This window comes from Pomacea canaliculata, linkage group LG9 (assembly GCF_003073045.1).
Source record: "Pomacea canaliculata isolate SZHN2017 linkage group LG9, ASM307304v1, whole genome shotgun sequence".
Classification (NCBI taxonomy): domain Eukaryota; kingdom Metazoa; phylum Mollusca; class Gastropoda; order Architaenioglossa; family Ampullariidae; genus Pomacea; species Pomacea canaliculata.
Window position 1 is genome coordinate 22,269,912 of NC_037598.1, and position 19,362 is coordinate 22,289,273.

At 35.4% G+C, this 19,362-nt stretch overlaps 3 protein-coding genes across 6 annotated transcripts; 1 reads left to right on the forward strand and 2 right to left on the reverse strand.

Moving 5' to 3' along the window:
* Positions 1-46: 46 nt before the first annotated feature.
* LOC112571649 (MICOS complex subunit MIC19-like) lies at positions 47-5,428 on the reverse strand. The gene is made up of 7 exons (XM_025250803.1): positions 5,316-5,428; positions 4,651-4,687; positions 3,873-3,952; positions 3,632-3,688; positions 1,128-1,198; positions 600-735; positions 47-432 (listed from the first exon to the last, which is right to left on the reverse strand). Exons 1-7 carry the CDS (start codon positions 5,379-5,381, stop codon positions 409-411), a joined length of 471 nt encoding a protein of 156 aa, XP_025106588.1. The 5' UTR covers positions 5,382-5,428; the 3' UTR covers positions 47-408.
* Positions 5,429-5,578: 150 nt separating this feature from the next.
* Positions 5,579-16,631, forward strand: LOC112571824 (rabenosyn-5-like). 4 transcript variants are annotated; one of them, XM_025251131.1, is made up of 10 exons: positions 5,579-5,867; positions 6,261-6,436; positions 6,600-6,749; positions 8,151-8,294; positions 8,638-8,799; positions 9,756-9,958; positions 10,758-10,828; positions 11,247-11,333; positions 12,085-12,292; positions 12,534-16,631. In XM_025251131.1, the coding sequence occupies exons 2-10, from the start codon at positions 6,298-6,300 to the stop codon at positions 12,882-12,884; spliced, it is 1,515 nt and encodes a 504-aa protein (XP_025106916.1). In that variant the 5' UTR covers positions 5,579-5,867; positions 6,261-6,297; the 3' UTR covers positions 12,885-16,631. The 4 variants fall into 4 exon arrangements, with proteins under 4 accessions (XP_025106916.1, XP_025106917.1, XP_025106919.1 ...); XM_025251132.1 differs by having other exon boundaries at positions 5,579-5,827; XM_025251134.1 differs by having other exon boundaries at positions 5,582-5,620.
* Positions 16,387-19,358, reverse strand: LOC112571825 (probable 28S ribosomal protein S25, mitochondrial). The gene is made up of 5 exons (XM_025251136.1): positions 19,259-19,358; positions 18,661-18,876; positions 17,701-17,807; positions 17,148-17,235; positions 16,387-16,915 (listed from the first exon to the last, which is right to left on the reverse strand). Exons 2-5 carry the CDS (start codon positions 18,795-18,797, stop codon positions 16,729-16,731), a joined length of 519 nt encoding a protein of 172 aa, XP_025106921.1. The 5' UTR covers positions 18,798-18,876; positions 19,259-19,358; the 3' UTR covers positions 16,387-16,728.
* Between the last annotated feature and the right edge of the window lie 4 nt (positions 19,359-19,362).

Here is a 19,362-nt window from a genome sequence, read left to right on the forward strand (position 1 = left end):
CCCATCACATTGGGCAAACCAGTGACAAACTGACACCAATTCAGAGTTTTTCAGAAGATCTTTATTTAGCCTAGATCTTCAGTAACTCTTTTAAATTACAGTTTTCCACAATTCTACTTTTCCAAATGAATATAAGGCTTCCACACAGTCTCATTCACTTATAAGACTATTAACAGCATTGAATGAAATAAAACCTCAAAATATTTTACCAAATTTTTACTGTAATAAAAGCAGGCTCACTAAGAATCCCATTTACGCAGTTGAAAATCAGGTGTCAAATGTCTATGATGCAAATTAGTGTCCATGCCACTCTGGCGTCTTTGAAAGTTCTTATTACACGAAGTAACTGTCTTTTTCTCGAAAGCTAGTCTCCCGATGGTCCTTAGGTGTTTGTAAGTTCCATTCTATTCAGCCTTTTCTGAAAAGGGCATTCTGGAATCACAGGATCAAGATTATATTTTATTAATGAATACATCACCTATCAAAGGAGATAGCATTTGCCATAGCCCACATAAACACAGTTTACCACCTCTTTGGATATAGGAACTATAAAAAATTCAATTACAAATTTCTGCAATACATCTCACTTGACAACTTACTTGTCGTGCTCTCTCAACACAGGTGGAAAAGGCTCTCACTTCAGCCGCGCAGTTTAAGATTTGATTTCGGTTGCTAAGATAACACTCATATACCCGTGACTGGAGATTTTGGCACACTGGAGAACTAGTGTGTTTCCTGAATGACATTAGTTGAAGAGGAAAAGTGATAACTTTTCATCTAAATGCAACAAAAAGCTCAAAACATACACTAAATGGTGAAGTGCTTAGTTAAAATGAGATTGTTTAAATATGAAGAAAGCTGTCCTTAGAGCTGAAGCATCTTTATGTTTTAGAGTACTTTTCACATTACATTTTTCACATTACATTACAGTGCATTTTTCACATTAAAGTTAAAATGTAATCAAATATTTAATGGAAGAATAGCATTTCTGTGTTGAAATTATAATTTAGAAGTACATTTTTACGATAAATTTACTATTACATTTTTTTTGGCAGTCATGAAATATGCAGATTTTGAAGACAGCTCTTAAGTATGATGTCATAATCCAGTTAAAGAAATATACTCACAAAAATTTCTTCTCCACTTCAACTACAGCCTTTGCAAACTGTTCGTTTGTAATTCTCTGCAGTTCTGCGTTCTGAGGGTAAAAACAACATTGGGAGGTTACAATAAACACAAATACATTTAGCTTTCCACATTCTCCGACTTCCTAAAACTAGGTTTTCAGCCATTGCTTACAGACATCTATGCAGACCTTTCTACCTCCATAGTTCCTTAACAGCAATATTCACCATTCAAGTGTCCATTTTCTAAAGTATCTGATTTTTAGCAACACAAATTGTGACATTTCTTAAATCACTTTTGTTACTATGAATATTTTTCAGTCAGTCAGAATTGACGAATATTTGTATAATACCTAATGAATAAAAAAACTCAACTCTTGAAGGTGGAATATTCATTCATAAACAAGTCTGACAATAGTCATCAACTGACATGGCATTTAATCAAGGGTGGGAGTAAAAATATTCCTGGTCTGAAGTATATTATCAAGCTCAGAAATGAATGTGAGAGGACCTCCCTCACATCACATATGCTGTCCAGTTCACAAAAATATTCATAAAGATTATGACAAAGTTTAGGGACATCCTTCTTTTACATTGTAGAGACTTGTGACAGGTTATCTTTTATATGTCAACGATAGTTGGTTGTGTTTTATGCCATGCCAGCTACGTCAACGAATCTGTGGTTACTATCATGGTTCAAATAATTAAACTATGTTACAAGAATCCTGCCTCATGTTGACACTTCTCAGTTCCTCCAGCATTATAAATGGCTGTACGGAATAATAATAAAAAATTTATGATGGACTACTAAATTTTCTTTTGTAATAAAACTGATCCTTGAGGTGCACAAAGGTAGAAATTTCCAACCAGACAAATGCCAAAATTTAGACTGTTTCCTTTCTCCTGATGGGTTCTCAGTAATTGTGATATTCTAAAAGCCTTTAGAATCCACTTGCGTGAACTAAACGCATCCAGATATTGACTAAAAATAGTGAAAATTTGCCTAAAAATATGAATGTTGGATATATGCATGGGTTAGAAATACCAAAATTTTAAAGCTTTGAAAAAGATAGCACGAAAGTGTGAAGGAAGGATTGGAGGGGGGAATAATTCACAAGGATTCCGAGCACAGTGTATTTTGGCAAGAATTTGTGCTCCAAATTAAAATCTAAAAATCTGATTTCAAATAAAACACATTTTATAAAGGTGAACTGAAAATAATATTTTTCATGATTTCTTAGTAATGCAGGATACTTTCAGGTACATACCAATACATACAATTAAAAACATTGATAAACCATAGTTTGTGTGTTTAATCACTGCTTTATTCAAATATTTTGTTCTTGAAAAAGTAGTGTATATCTTTTGGTGGGATTTTCCTCTTTCCAGCAAATTGACAGGAGTGTGGGAGTTGAAAGTTTCATGCTCAGTAGTATTTCTGTTGAGCAAGAAACAGAAAACAGTGTATCAATCTAAAAAATAGGATAATGCTTTAAACACAAACAACACCACTTTATGAGAGTGTAATGAATGAACCTAAATGAAGCCATATACTTGCTGACATTTTCAGCTGATAAGCCACGACATAAAACTGACTCCTGGGCAGCCTTTTTACTCTAATTTTGAGGTTTGTTTTCACTAGAAGATGAAGAGATAAAGACTTTTCCACCACTCCTATTCTCACTGTTGCATCTGATGAGCAAAACACCTCCCACTTCTCCCCAAAAGAAAAAAAACAACCAAAAAAAAAACTAACCCCCCACCCCCAAAACAGCATTTAAATAATGTTAAAACCAGTGCCTGCAAAAAAAAAAAAAAAATTATGGAATAAACTAAAGATCATAAAATACAAACAGCATAGTATGTTATAAAATTTTACATTTCATTTTAAATTGTAATAGCAATAATTGCTTTTCAACCAATTCCTGCTCTTTGTAATAACAGAGTTTTAGATTTCTGTCATTATAATGGTTTTGAGTTTGCTTATTGAATGCACACAAAAGAAAATTAAAGACTAACCTTGTAGGTTTAATGTCATCGCTGTAGTTGGCATAATCCCTTAACTGTCTCTTTCCAATGGGACTGTAGTTTATCTTATTGTTGCATGTTATGCAAAAATAATACCCTGCAGTTTCTTTTTTTCCCACAAACTGCATATCCATCTCGTTAATTTGTGTCATTTCCTGAATCTCTTTCTATCGTCAGTGGGGTTTGTTTCTGTTCTCTCTGTTGATTTAGACCATGCAAACAAAAGCAAGTCCAAAAACGCCATCTTGAATTGTGAACGGCCAAAGAAAGTGACCACAGCTAACATGTAGCATGGCTAAGTGGTCACAGCTAACACGTAAGCACGGCTGATGTGTACATTTGAAATGGTCGACAAATCAAATCATCTTTCCAGTTTGGTTGCCACAATAAAGACAAGTAAAAGTACGGATTTAAAATCCTAAAAAATGAAAAACCTCATCATTGCTTAAACTTTTCAACAACTAGGGTCCTACACATACCCTTTCTTCCAGTTCCTTCCAAGACTGACGATAGAAATCATCTTCCTTGTCAAGTTGCTGAAAACAAAAAAGATTTCATATGCACAAGTCTGTGCAATCTTGCACATCAAATCAAAAAGTACACTAAACATTCAAAGCTAAAATTGCAAAATCAGATCTTATAAAATTTGGCACACAAATGGAATGAATCACAAGCATTTTGATAAAGTAGCCAGGTTATGAAGGAGTAAAATGTACATACCGTACATGCTGGTGATGTCTGTGTTGTAACAGTACATTTTGAGGGCAGCTCAGAAGAAGAGCTCTCTTTGGTATCTGGAACTATAACAGTTTAATGCTGTTAACAGAGAACTTAATTCAAAAATGGAAAATCTGTGTTTGAAGGAGAATTTTAATTCAATAATTTCAACACTGAAAAAACAGACAGACAGGAGCTGCCAGCATTCTAAAACTAAGGTAAACTAGAAATGCACGTATCTCATCAATGTAATGGCCATTTTAATCTTTATCTCGATGAAATTTTTACAGCATTCTACAACTACGGTAAACTAGAAATGCACGTATCTCATCAATGTAATGGCCATTTTAATCTTTATCTCGATGAAATTTTTACATTTCATTTCCATGGTTTATAAACTGCACCTAAAGGCTTCTTATAGTCAGGTAAGTGTTGATCTTTAATTGAATCATAAAATAATCCTATTATGTGCTTGAACACACCATAAACAAAAAAGTCAAAAGGCCTAAGACAAGAAAAAAAGTCAATCTTATTCCTGAGCTGATGCCAAAGCTGCTTCTCTTGGATCATCCCCCCACCCACTCTCTCCAAAAAAAAATGTTTGTGGAACCTTTACAAAAAGTGCCAAAACTCCATTACTCTTAGTCTTACTGCAGTTAAGTTAAACTTCTGTGACCCGATCACATGCTCTTTGGGCAAGCCTCATTCTTGACTTAAACTTTCAGATCTTTATTAACTGCATTTAAGCAACAACAATGAAACAGTTATTAGAAACAGTTACCTTGTCCCCGTATTCTTTTCACTACAGACTCTGAAATCTGAGGAAGACAGAACTGCATATTAGTAAAGATCAATGCTCTGAAAATTTCAATAACAATGGCTCTATCGATTTTTAAAAGTATCTTTTCATAGTTTCGCAGTTCTAATAATTAAAGAACTTTGCTGAAGAAATAATTTCTTTGAATGTGCTGCCAAATTAAGATTTTTCAAAGATTTTTTAAAACTGCATTACACTTCCATGCATTGCTATCAGTAATAGCAATCAGACGATGACAATTAAATTAAACCACTAAAGAAACATGATGTTAATATTGGGAAATATGTAAAACCCTGGTTTACAAATAACAACACACAATAAACGATTCGGTTTCACTGCGTTTTTCTTTGTCAACGTGCAAGGTGCAAGCATGAATCAAAAAGTTACATTTGTGTCATCTGAAAATGATTTTACATACAACATACATTCACAATCGTAGTTAAAAAGGAAAATTCGCTGTGATGATAGTACTTTTTTTTTTTTTTTGTAAGTCAGCGGTTGACCTGTAATAGTATGCCTGTCCTTGAACAGAGGAACAGAGGCCTGTGCAAAATTACATCTATAACTTGAACTAATAATATCAAAAAAGAAGTATTTAATCCAACACAGAAGTAGAGAGACTCTTGCACCTTCACGACGCCAGTTGTTTCGCCGTCTTCGACCACAACACGGCGAGAACTTTGAGATGTCCCCATCTTTGCATTCGGAAGTTGGCAGTAGGACAGCACTGCAGAAAACAAGGTTACCATTAGGTCACCGTTTTTTTAATTTTATTTTGCTCATTATTTTAAGCAGAATTAGTGCACAAAATATCAAGTAAAAAGATATTCAGATTAAGACAATTTGCTTTAATTTTTTTTATTGTTATGTCGTTTTACCCTTGAATGCGACTTCCGTTTACTGCCAAAAGAGATGATTTAATGTTCGTCACTATGTATGCAGTTTACCGATCCGTCTTTCCTTTTTGGAATGTTTATTCAGTCTGAGTCTTTGTATAAGTTCTAGAGTTAGGAGCTGTTTGGTGATCAATGTGAATATGTACTTCTGTGGCACTTGCGAAAATACAGCAGACGACAATCATACCTACATGTCTAACACCTACCAGAGACAGTAAAGTGTCTCTGCACCAATATTGTCAATGGTGTGGACATGGGCATAGTGCGCTTAACTAATGCTCTATCGTAGGTTCTTATTTTAAAATCTGTATCGAAGTTTTCGTTAAAAAAAATAATCAGCTTACGTATATTTGTTACACTACGGGGGAAAAATAGGACGTGTCTCCCACACTTAGGAGCTGCTGCATCTACACAGTGACCACCTACGCCCACCATCCACGCCAATGACAACTAATTTACCATCAAATGTAGCAACACATGCAGGGCCAGGGAAGTAAAGTTAAACCGAGAATTTTTGTTTTTACATTTTCAACCTGATTAACAAATGTTTTTCGATATGCCATTCTGAAACTCTAGTTTCAAAGAAAACTACAAAACTTACTGTAACGTTAGTATCTTACAGCAACGTTAGGATTAGAAGACTAAATAATACATTGGTTATGCATATTAAATTTTCAGAAATTGAAGCAGCCAGATTTGTGATATTTTCAACAAAATGGCTACCACTACAGAAATTATTGAAGGGTTTTTGTGCCCTATGTGTATGAAAGACTTTGGAACAGTCACACTACTGCAGCATCACTTTGAAGATGCTCACACCTCTGAAGACAAGGCAGTTTTCCAGCAGCTCAAGGGTATGTATGCCGGTTGCTGATTAGCAGGAAAACAGGAAGTCAATGTTAAAAATTCTTACATGATTTTTTAAACAATAATCCGCTGATTGTACCTTTGATTTGTTTTGCATTTTGGCAAATTCCATGGAAGATAGAATTATGCAGCTATTTATTTGTTGTAAAGGATTTTTTGACAAGGCCAAGAAAAAGATTATGGGTGACAAAGATACCAACCCATTCATAGAGCAGAATTCTTCCAGTGGTGGGGATGTCACTAATTATAGTCAAGGATTGTCAGGCTATGATTCATCATGGTGGGAGCCTCAGGATTTTGGTAAGTGTGTACTACTGTAGATAATTTTTTTTAAATTCATAAACTCAGTCTCGATTTAGTATATTCTTGGTATCGATTATCTCATTAACTATCAGCTTAGCACCTGACAAAATGTTGATACACTAGAAACTCCCTATTAAGACTCATTAAAATCTACCAAAATAGGGTTGTAACTTGGGTGATAGTTGGGAGATCAACCAGTCTGCTTCTGTTTGAACAATGTTTGGTTCTGTTAATAATATTTGACGTTAGCATTTAACCCTGTCATCAGAGATCTACTAATCGTTTTTGCTTGAATGGATTTGACTTTCGGTGTTTAGACAATATGGCAGCTATGACTGAACCGATATGGTTTGAGTTAAAATGACAAGTGACCTATAGAACAAGTAGTCTTTTTCAAAGTGTGTTCATTTTACATCATTTCTGCAGAAAATCATGTAATTAAAGAAGCGGCTGGCCAGAAGCAGTCTATTTAAAAATGTACTTAATTTTTTTTTTCAACATGAAACTTTTTCAAAAAAAAAGAAAAAAGAAAAAAAGAAGTCCTGATAGAACACAAACTGTTGGTTGTAAGTTGGTTGTAGAGGTAGTCATAATAGAGATGATATTTATATAACAAATTATGTCTGTGAAAAATTTTAGGGTTGTAATTAAAAAGGAGGTTGTAATTGGGAAGATTTCTGTAAAGAGGTTTTACTGTATCGGCTTGATAAAATATCAAGAAATTTAGCCAGGGGCTTATTGCACAATGCATTTCAAATTTTAGGCTCTAAATCTATTTATATATTCAGTTTTATAGCCCATTGTTTTAAAAAAATTAGCAGTGAAGTCACACGGGCATGCCGACGAAATCCGAGGCAACTGATGAAAACCAAGACAAATTTTTAATGGGAAAAACATCAAAAACCAAAACTGATGATAACAGAAGTCAATGAAAACTGAGGTTTTGCTGTATTCTTTAACCCATGGCCGAGCATTTTTGTGCATTTTTATTAGCCAGTGATTTTAGTTTTATTTCTTTATTATTGTTAGTGTAGCAGAGTATGACCTGTTTTGGTTGTGATGCTGCACAATGAAAGTGCTCTCTTATTATTATTAATTTTTTGTTTGTCTGCATCTGTGAAGCACATCTAAATGGCATAGGATCTATTTTTGAAAAATATTTGTTTCTTTAGAACAGTTTTAAGTTTTAGAAACATGTTGTGCAACTAGCCCCAGACCTTTTAAGTTAACTCAAAAAGTTTCCAGACTTTGTCAATCCAAGCATTCTGTATTTGTCACATGAGCAGAATTAAAAAAGTGTCTGAAGTGCAGCATAGGTGTAGAAGAAATGTTGACTTGCTAACATGAACTTCCACACACTGAACCTGATACATGCTTTTCTTATGTGCTCTTCACTAGGGGCTAGTCAAAGCCATTTAGATTTTTTCAAGTCCATACGTGGGGCTCGTGTTGACCATTTTGTAGTGGAGACCAATAAATTGCTTATTCGCTTGGACAAGTTGTTGAATCCTGATGCACCCACAGAACCCAAAAGAAGAAAAGGTAATAACAAAGAGCTACTCATTTCAGAAGATTAAACAGAAGGTGAACAAAAAAAATGTCCAAAATAATTTAATTGTTTTTTAAAAAGCCATTTTTACTAGTTACTTTATGAGGAGAGGTGCAGAATATAATGGTTTGTAACATTTTATAATGTCTGCTGTAACATAAACACATTTCCTGTATATTCCTATATGCACATACCCACATACCTGTTAAGCCTGATTAAGACTTGTTGAAGAGTTGTGGGTTGATGATGATGTTGCTTATGGTAGTTTTTAATTTATTTAGGAAAGTTGATGGCAGAGTTTTGGAGGAATGTAGTAGTGCTACAAATCTGTTTCAGCATTTGAAATGTCAGTAGTACGATGGATTCCTGATCGAGAAGTTCCAGCTTGCTTGAGATGCGCAAGATCATTTGGCTTGATGACACGACGTCACCACTGCCGTTTGTGTGGGGGCATTATTTGTGATCGGTGTTCCCAATTTTTAACATTATCATTTGCACGTGAGTAGACTGTGGGTGAATGGTATGTTTGTAGAATAAAACTCTATAAATCTAGAATAAATCTCTTCATAAGAGTAATGACATGGTACCTTGGCATTCAACTTGCTGTAACATTTTGGTCTTTGACCAATATTTTTAGAAGCTCTATTTTCATTTTTGACCATTCGCTTGGCACTCGGCCATCGTACTAAAACCTGTGAGATGCCATGCTTACCCATGACACTTCGGGGTGAAAAAAAAGGGAAAGTATCACTGTAGGCATTGATTTCAAGCAGCAAAGACCTGTCTTGGTACTGTCTTCATGACTTCATGGCTTTTTAAAAAAATATGTATACATACATAGACCATACTCATCATGACACCCCAGAAACGTTCTAGTGTTAAAAGCGAAGGAAGGAGGAAAACAATAAAAATTGAAAAGGGAAAAAAACTTACTGCCAAGTATAAAAATGGTAAGCATGTCAGAATGAGCCATTCAATATGACATAGTTAAATTGACAATATCAACAATATTGAAACATATAGAGGCCATAAAAGCAGCAAGAAAGTGAAGGTCTCAAATAATGGAAAAGATGGAGAGGTTATTGTTGGTATGGATGCAATAATTGGGATTAATGTGGAAAAACTAGAAACAAATCCATTTATTTACATATGCCATACTCTAAAATGATTTTGGTGGTTGCCAGAACTAGCTAAATACTTTACATTATGTCTTAAAGGAAAAATATGCTGGGCACTCTTAAGTGTTCAACATCTGACCATCCTTCCAGAATAGATTGTGGTTGAGTGCTGATGTAGCATTTTATATGGTTGTGTAACATTATCCTTTGTCACTATTATCTAACTTGCAAAGACGTTGTCACAGCTCTCTTACTGTTATTTTTACATTTAACTTGTAGTTCATGATTCTTAATGGGTACTGACTGAACCACATTTTTCAAATTTTTCACTTGCAGAAAAATTGGTCAACCCTGCTTTCTGTTTTGAGGGTGAAGGATTTCTGAAACGTAGTGGCAGTAATACAAGCCTTAACTCTCTTATGAGTACAGAGGGGGAACCCCACATGAGAATATGTGCTGATTGTCGGCAGCTACTTGAGCGACGAGACAGCATGACTGAACTTCGGAACACCAAACCTCCCATTGTTCAGCTGTATGAGGTAATTTAATACAATGCACCTAGTAAGTTTTAACTTTATGGTTGGTTTCTGTAAGACAGTCCAGCAGTTGAAGTTTTGTCAACAGTGCAGTTGAAGCCTTTTACCTGAGGACTGATCTGAGGGTTGCTGTAGGTTTGAAATCCTGTGACAAGCTGCTGATAAGAAAGCCTGTGACATGCTCATTTTAGAGAGCTGAAAGAGATTGCTTTCAAGTAGAATTGTGACTAAGCCAATATGTGTTTAGTGGTCAAGAAATGACTTGGTGATTGAGTTAAGAGGGCCATTATGCTTTGAAAATAAGACATTGTCATTAAAGTTAAAACATCTATCCTATGGCGGGAAAGAATTGTTCTGTCCAAGGGAGGAGATCCACTATGTGCGCTACACTAGTGGTCGTGCTTCACTGAATGCTTCTTTCTAGCCCAATAAATACCCTCACCTACCTCCTTTGGATAATAGAAGTTTAGCCTTTATGTTGTAAATATGTCATTCCAATAATTATCCAGGTCAGGGGTAAATATACTTAAAAAAAAAATTATAGCATTTGTTGAGACATTTTAGAATAATTGGAATTAGATATTTTGGTTCTTATAGCCACTTTTCACAAACTCCTGTATTTTTTTTTAACTTTTGCATGATGTCTTCTTCTTATTATTATTCCTAATCACCCCCAGTGGAGCATAGGGCTGAAAATTGCATGATGTCTGTAGTTCATTTATTTTTCAGTTTTTACTTTTTTTACGTGTGCCATTAGATTCCATCATTTAGAAGCTAAAACAGTGTGTTTGCTTTGTTCTAGAAAATGAAAATGTGTATTGAAGAAGCAGAAAATATTCTTCCTCAGTATTTGCCTATGGTGGACTCCTTAAGGTAAGTCCTGTGCATTGTATCAATCTTCAGTGATTCTTTTACAAAGTACTTCACATCTGATCAGTTTACTTTGCCATTGCCATTTACCAAAATGTATCTGCCATTACTGCATCCTATAATTGAATTATAAATATTTTTTGGTCATTTTTTTTTTCTCTCCATCCTGTTCTGTTTTTCACTGTATTTTGTCATTAGTATGTTACTCATGGTTTATGCTATGAAGACAAGACAGTTTCCTCCCTTTGACTAAAAAAAATAGTCTGTAAAGGCTAATTTTTTTCCAAGCTGATGGAAGCTGATTATTTGGTGAATAATTTGCTTATATAATTCCATAGCCTGACTTTGTTTTTGTTATGTTTGACCAGAATTATAAGTTGTTTGAAGAACATGAATTTTCTCTTATCTGTTTTATGTGCAGCCAGGGAGAAGCAGTTCACAGTTATAGAGATGCTCAGATACTACGCACAAAACTTGTTAAATTGTATGAAGCTATTGATCAGTTAAGGTCAGTATAAAATTAGCATCTTTGGGATGTTATTTAATATCTTTATGTTTTCCTCTTTATTTCCATACTTCAGCTGCTTACAACTTTTTATCTCAAGGTTTGCTACATTTCAAAGAAATTTGAAAGAATGGTGAGAAAATAGTGTGGAACACTTTTAATCAAGATCAGCATTGCCAGTAACATTATTAGAGAGTAAGCATGCTGGTCATATGTCAGCCAATCATGAAAGTGTGGTGTTTAGTGACCTTGGCTGTGGGGAATGTTGAACTTTAATTGTTAAATAAGTTGATGATCTTATGGCTGCGTGAGTTGGTTCTGAAGTACTGTGGTGGGTAATTTTTGTCCCTTGAGGTATGAAAATACATCTGTAAATTTTTTAATTTTTAATTTCTTATTGTAAAAACTGTTATTTTACTTGGAAGTAGTGCCTTTGACTTTTTTTGGGGGGGCTTTCAGGTGCACCAAGAGAGGCATGCAACTGCTTCTAGCCTATGTCCTAGTTTTTTTTATCTTTCTAGCTAAAGAGCAATGTGTATTTGTGAGGTAGACACCTGCTTAGTGTGGCCTGTTCATAAAGTGTGAATAATCTGGCAATATTATTCCTAGAAATGTTATTACTATTTTTGCAGCATAAGAATATTATTACAATGTTCATCCACAGCCACATAAAGCTTGGTAAATTGTATGAATTAGTAACCATTTAAATCTGGTGTAAAATTTACCTGGAATTTTTTTTTTTTTTTTTTTAAAGCAAGAGAATACTATTGTTTGGACTCGACACTGATCCACAACCCAACCCAAAGCAAGTGTACCTGCAAAAAGCCATACGTATGTATGCCAGCAACTTCATGCAAGAGAATCTGATGGGTTTGCAGAATTTGCTTTCAGAAGATGAGGTGAAACGACTGCAGGAAGTGAGAAAGGCAGAGATTCAGCGCAAGATTGCAGCAGAGCGACAGGTAGTTGACTTTTTTATCCTTTGAAAAGAATATTATTATTTTTTTGTACTTTTAAGTAGAAGCCTTCATAAAAGGATCAAAAGAAACCTTTCGTTCGAGGGTGAGGCTGATTTTGGATTACCAGACTTCAAAGAAGCATGCCTTTTCTTGATGGACAGTGTTTTTACTTTGTATTGAAACAAAAGTTGCTATTTTGATAATGGTAAATTTACAAAGAGGCTGTCACATAATTTTGTAATAGGCGGCAATGGAAGCACAGGAAAGAGAGCGTCAGCAGCGAGAACAGGCTTCATCTGCAGAAGCCAGTGGCTGTAGATCAGAGGCATCAGGTGTCAAGTCGCAGGGCCATCGCAGGCAAGAATCCACAGCTTCTAATGGTAGCCTGGGCAAGGGCTGGAAACCAGAGGGTGAAATAGAGCATGCAAGTCGTATAAATGACCCTATGCTGCAGCAGATTGAGATTATCCGGGGATATATCCGGCAAGCCAAACAGGCCCAGCGCATGGATGAGGTGACCATGCTGGAACAAAATTTGCGGGAACTTCAGCTGGAGTTTACACGTCAGAGGCAGGCACAAGGGGATCTGTCCTAGTATTACAGACTTTTATCTTATTTTCAGCATTGACCTTTTGTTGCATGCAGATAATGGCTAAAACATTTAGTATGTTTGGTTTCCTACTGCTCGTCTTCACCACTCCTTGCAATGCTGGCTTAATCTTTCAGACATGAACACATTTATACTCAAAGAGAGAAACACAACTTCAAATGTGGCTTTTAATTCTCTCATGATTTCCTGCCAGATATTTAGTTTTCATTGACTGTATTAATCTTAATGAAGCAACATCATTATTCTCTTTTGTTCCTAAGTACTACCTTATCCTAAAACGTGTGGAACATGAAGCAGTAAAAGGAATGGTAAACCCTGCTGTAAAACACCTCTGAAGGTGATGTGTATGTGTTGATAATGTACATGTGTAAATGACATGTATGTGTTGTTTATAATGTGTACTTAATGATACTTGTGTGTAAGCTTGTTCAAGGTTAGTGACATCCGCTGCATTCCACCTGCATTTATTTCCACCTGTGAGTTGACAAAACCAAATGGAAATTGTTTTTCACTTTTTCTGATCTACGGACCATCTGCTTACTCACTACATTTTCTGTTGCTTAGATTTCAGAAATAACAGGTCTAAAGATCTGTGTGTTTTGTTGATGAGTCTTCTGATCAAATGAGTGATTGACGTTACTTGCCACACTCACAGCTGGATGGAGCTGCACAGAAACTTCCTAAACTTTCAAAATAGCTTCTTGCATCATATACTGCGTAGTTTAAAAATAATTGGCAAATATGGTTAATTGATATGCTTTCATCTTGTTAATAACAAAGAATTTGAATGGAAATGCAGTCTAATCACAGTTTCCAACCTGTAAATCTTCTTGACAATGTTTGTAAATCTTCTTGACAATCTTTGGTGGCTGTATTGCTTGCATGTTTATGTGTAAGTGTATTGTATGCAGCATGGTCTGAACCATGTTTAAGTGCATCGAGTGCCCTTATCTGAGAGGAAATGCACTTAACAAGTGACCTCTGTTACTTTTAGTATCTTGGCTGTGTGTAGCTATTTGCATTTTCAGTAAGAAAATCCCACTTTTGGTAAATGAGGCCAAGGCTTGTGAACAGAATGTGTGGGAATTATATATCTGCATTGATTCCCCAGATCCAAAGGTGCCTGTGAATGGGGAACAGTGGGTCTAGGCTGCTTGGCATTGCTGAATTTTGTAAGACCTGTTTTGCAGATGGGTATTTTATAGCATCAATTAAGCATTTGATTAGCTAAGTGTCTGATGTCAATGGTGAAAATGAAAGTCAGTGTGAGCAAGCCGTTGGTTGTTTAAAGATCAAAGGCTGTTTTTCCTTTTTATTATAACATGGCCAGTAACCCAGCATATGCTGAAATAGATTTCTTCTTTTTCTTCTCCCCAAAGTGTCTGAAAACTTGAAATTTTTGTTGATAACAGTTAATGACCTGTTGTTGACTTCTGTCTGTAGCAGTACATACCTTCTCATCCACTTCTTGACATCAGCTTTTGTTTTTAGCAAATGTATAACCTCATTGCCACATTTATGAAAGTTTTACATTACAGGCACAATCAGTTGGAACTGAGGAAATACAATCAATTAACATTTACTTTCTCACATGCAACTCATCTTTGTCTTTTCTTGATAGAATTTTATTTGTTTACAAGGTAAAGAATATTGGGTTTTTTTACACAGAGCCAGTAGCTAAGCGCTATCATGGCAAAGCAGCTGGCCCTGTAAACAAACCACATGAAGAGAAAGAGTTCAGGAGGAAGGGTTTTGAGTACAGGAAGGGTGGGAATTAATCAGTAAACATATCTGAGCCTGCAATGTCTGCTGGACATTTGCCTTCCAAAAGCCTTTTGAAGTACATTAAGTGTAACACACTGAGTACTATTTTACAGTCTAGTACAGGCTGAAGCATTGTTGTGTACCCTCAATGATGGCCAAGGCAAGTGTGTTAATATTGCTTGGACATCGAGTAAATGGAAAAAAGGGCTGATACCTGTTTCTGCAGAGCAACGAATATTAATTTTTAGCTTAGCTAATGAAATAGCTGAATTAGCAGGCAATATTCAGCATCTATTTCTACAACTTAGTGTAAATGTCAGTCTGATGCCTTCTCTTTTCATACCTCAGATTTAAATCATTGTTCAGTTGGTTGGCTACCATGTAAAGAGGCAACATTCATATTGTTCATTTTGCTCGTTTTGTGCTTGGACTTCAGCCTAGTACTGTTAAAATATTTTAAAGGTATACTTTTGATGGGATCGTGCATTTCTGAGTTAACCTAATGCTTTAGAGTGGATAGCTATCTGAGCTTTAAAATCATACATAGGATTGGATCTTGCATGGGAAATAAAATGTGTTTACTGCTTACTGTGTGCATGTACCAGTTTTTGTAGTCATGCTCAATTCATCACATAAGAAGGCTTGTGGCTCTTTTATTGTAGAAATCTTTTTGTTGAACTTCAGTTTATCTTTTTTTCAACTTCATAATCAAGAAATGTATATCATGTTGATAGTTGTGTTTTCTTGTATGGAAAATGATAGAAGTTTTGATGAAGTTTATCTGCATATGAAAAATAATTGAAACTGAAAATTCATGGGATATTGCAATAGGGAAGTCGTTTAATTATTCAGCATGTTTATTTTACATTTACAAATGACGCTATAGCAGTCTTACGAAATGTTTTATTTAAAAGATACTGACAGATTCAATTTAAGGTAAAAAGTATCAAAGTAAATACATTATTAGCTCTTTTTTAACATATCTTGGTTGGAATAACAGTCCCATTGTTAGCATCTTCAGCTTTTCAGTTTAAAAACAGAATTATTTGAAGACATTGTTTGTACTAACTGCTTGTTTCCTAAATGAGTGTTACAAATAGCTTACAGAAAACTTTAATGCCAAGAGGGTGCGCTGTACAGTGCTGGTTGTTAATACTACAAGCAACATCCTCAGTGTTCTGCAATGAATGGCTTTTTTTGCTTTAAAATGATTATACATTTCCTTGATAAAAACTCCTTTTTATGCTGAACTATATGAGGGGGTGGTCATTTAATGGCATGTCAGCCATCAGTAATTTTTTATTTATTTAGTATGTCATTTGGTTTTTGACTCTAATCTCTCTTTGCTTCAGTCCCTAACAACCTGAAAAAGGTTAAGGGATGACCTTTACGGTTTTAGGAATGGCTGTATTAATGTTAAGGTAATGTCAGTTCTGGTTGACAACAGCATGTATTATCAACAGTCCAGAATCATTATGTATGTGTGCACAAAAACATGATTAGAATGTTCTTATGGCCTTTTGTGATCACATTTCCTCTGACCATCAGTAAAAAAAAAAAAACTTTGCAGATAAATGATTATTCTGCACAGTGCCAGTTTCATTTTTGTGCAATAAACTGTGCCATGGCCTAGTCAATGACCAGAAGTACTTAAATGAAAAAATACAGTATAGGCATCTCTGATCTATAAATGTAAATATAAAATCAAAGTCCATGTACAGCATCTCATGTATTCTGTTTTATTAACTGACAAATGCTCATGTTCCATATGTGAGGATTCATGCACACACACACACATATCTTTTTCTGCCTGTCCTTGTTGTACAGACACATTCAAACAAACTGCTAAAAGTAAAACAATGCTATCCTGTCATGTAACTGGTGTAAGTGCAGTGAAGTCAAAATGATTCTGCTATTCACAGGTTGCAATGACGTTTCTAAGCTTAGAATAAAATCAAACTTTTTGAATAAGCTTAATGCGTCTCATTTGGTCTACATGTGTATGCATGAAAAGCAAAGTCTTCGTCCATACAGTAGTTATTCTTGACAAGTTGATCAATGACGGCTATTCCTCTTCTACATCTTTTCCCATATACTTGTATTTGCCTCGCTGTTCCTTTGGAGGTGCAACAAAGGCTGTACAGGGTGCCTGGCCAGCAATTGTACAAATGCATTCTACTGGAAAGCCTATCCCAAAGTTTGCAGGGTTGGTCTTTTGTTCCTTCACATAAGCCTCTTGCTGCATCTGATCACTAGAGATGAAAAAAAACCAAACTATTTTTAAATACTGCTTTTAGTAGCCATCTGATATTGAAAGGATGGAAATACAGTATGATGTACACACACACACAAAATGTAGAGATACAGCCTTGTGCAACACAAAGCCCACACAAATCTGCAATCTCAAGGCATGTATAGCTATCCATACTTAACCCTCACCCATGCAGATTTGTCTCACACACACACATAAACACAATCACTTACTCTGTTTTGCAGAAGATGCTTTTAAAATGCTGGTAAATTTCATCTTTGGTCTGCAAGTCTAGCTGTGAAAGGATGCTTTTTCCATTATCTGTAAACAGAAATATAAAATAAATTTTATATGTATTAAACTAGTCTTATGTTATATGATGGTTCAGAATAAATGTACATGGGTCTACACATCATTCGCCTACATGCTTTCATATTTCTGGATGTAAAAAACTGATGAACTATCCAGTCAATGATTAATCATGAACTCCTCTTTAACTTTTTTATCTTTTAGAAAACAGCTGTCCCTCGCATTACTTAGCCTTTTGGTGAGACAAGGCTGTCTGAACATCACCTTCCTCCCAGCTGAGGCACACATTATTGTCAGCATTTTAGCATCAGCTCAAGACACACTTGTTCCACTGACACCCTGTGGGTGCTCATGTGCTTGATTGTTAGATAATGAAGAACGCTGTAAAGTGCTGTGAGGCATTAAGGAACAACATTCTATAAACAGTCTTCATTATTATTATTTCTACCAGCAAAACAGCTTTACTCTTAATCTCACCAAAGTACACTCTAAGGAAGGGTGATGGTGTCATATTTTTGAAGACCAGAAACTGGACATCTGGATTTTTGAACTGCAGCTGAGGTAGATGCCAGAAGACAAAGTCACTGTACAGACAAGAGAGAACTGGAGTAAATATTAAGACCAACAGTGTATTAAAAAGAATGCTGGGTACTAAGTCTGATGATGCAATGATGTAAAGCAACGTAGGCATGATGACCTTAAAATTAAGTATATACAACATGCATGTCTTTCCAGCTAGCTACATTGGTTTTTCAAGGCATCCAAACTGGGCTTAAAATACTTAGGACATGCAAAATAAACATCATTAAAAATGCTTCTGACAAGCTGAAGACTTTCTAGCTGATGATCTTAATGTTTACTCATGCCAACAGGTGACAAGAAACCAATGCTTCATAATAATTTTAAAAAAATAGTTTAGTTGCCTTGAATTTGTCTACAAACTTCTCAACAAAATACAACATTCTGAAGTCTTTGTCTTTATTTGAACAAGTTGCTGTGACCGAGAAAAAAGTTCTTTAAGGCTATTATGTGGTTTGTGATAGTGTTCATCTCACTGCATGAAGCCATAAGACTCCTTGCCACAACTGCAAAATGAATATTTGTTGACAGCATAGGCATCCACACCTATGACAATTTAAATTAAAGCTTTTAAATACACTATCAAAGCTGTGGTTATTTATGAAATGCTTAATCTTTCCTTGGCATTTTTCTTTTGTTTAGTAATTTTAATGTTCAAAATCAAAATCAAAACAGACTTTATTGTCTGCCCAGGAGACCCAGGGCAGAAATTTGTCTTTGCTCACATACCCATACAGACATTTAACACACAGTTAGGAGTAAAAGTGAGGAGTAAAATAGTGTTGATTGCACCAGTCCATCAAAGCATATGTTCCGCATATGTATGAATAATACAGATGACCTATTAGTTTGACTCACTAAGCTCCTCTGCTTGGTTTATGACCTGTGTTGTAGTTCACCGTAATAATGCGAACATTGTTCTTGAGCATCAACTTTCCTTGTTCCAGGTAACGTAGAGTGTACCGCACCGGTGACTGTCCTTTCATGAACGGCATGATAAATACTGGTTTTCCTTCCGGATCTTTATGGCGAGGAAAATCTTTGTTACAAAACTTCTGTCACCATCAGTAGCCACTGAAAAATGTTCAATACGTTTCAATCAGAAATTTGAAAAAAAAAAAATGAAAAGCTATTTCTATTGCATAGTAAAACAATGTTGTTTCCGATGCTCTTGAAATTTTCAGAACCTTCAACATCCAAGCAATGTTTAACTTTTCATAAACCTGTTAATAAACTACAGCATGAGGCACCATCATACTGCGTTAGTTAATGATAGTTTAGTTTATTATAATACAACGTATACTTTAAAAGAAAGGGTGAACAAAATATTGGGAGAGACGTCAGAACGTCTATTCTCAGTGCTAACAAATCACAGACATCAGTTGCTCTTCCTAGCGCACTAATGTCAAAAAATTACAGATGTCTCTAAGTAAAGTAATTCAAACGATTTACTAACAGTTAGAGTTCTGAAAATCGCTCTGAACGTTTCATGTCATTTACGTTCTGCTGCTGTGCAAGGTTGACGAGCATGAATAGGATATAATTCGTTGAACGATAGCT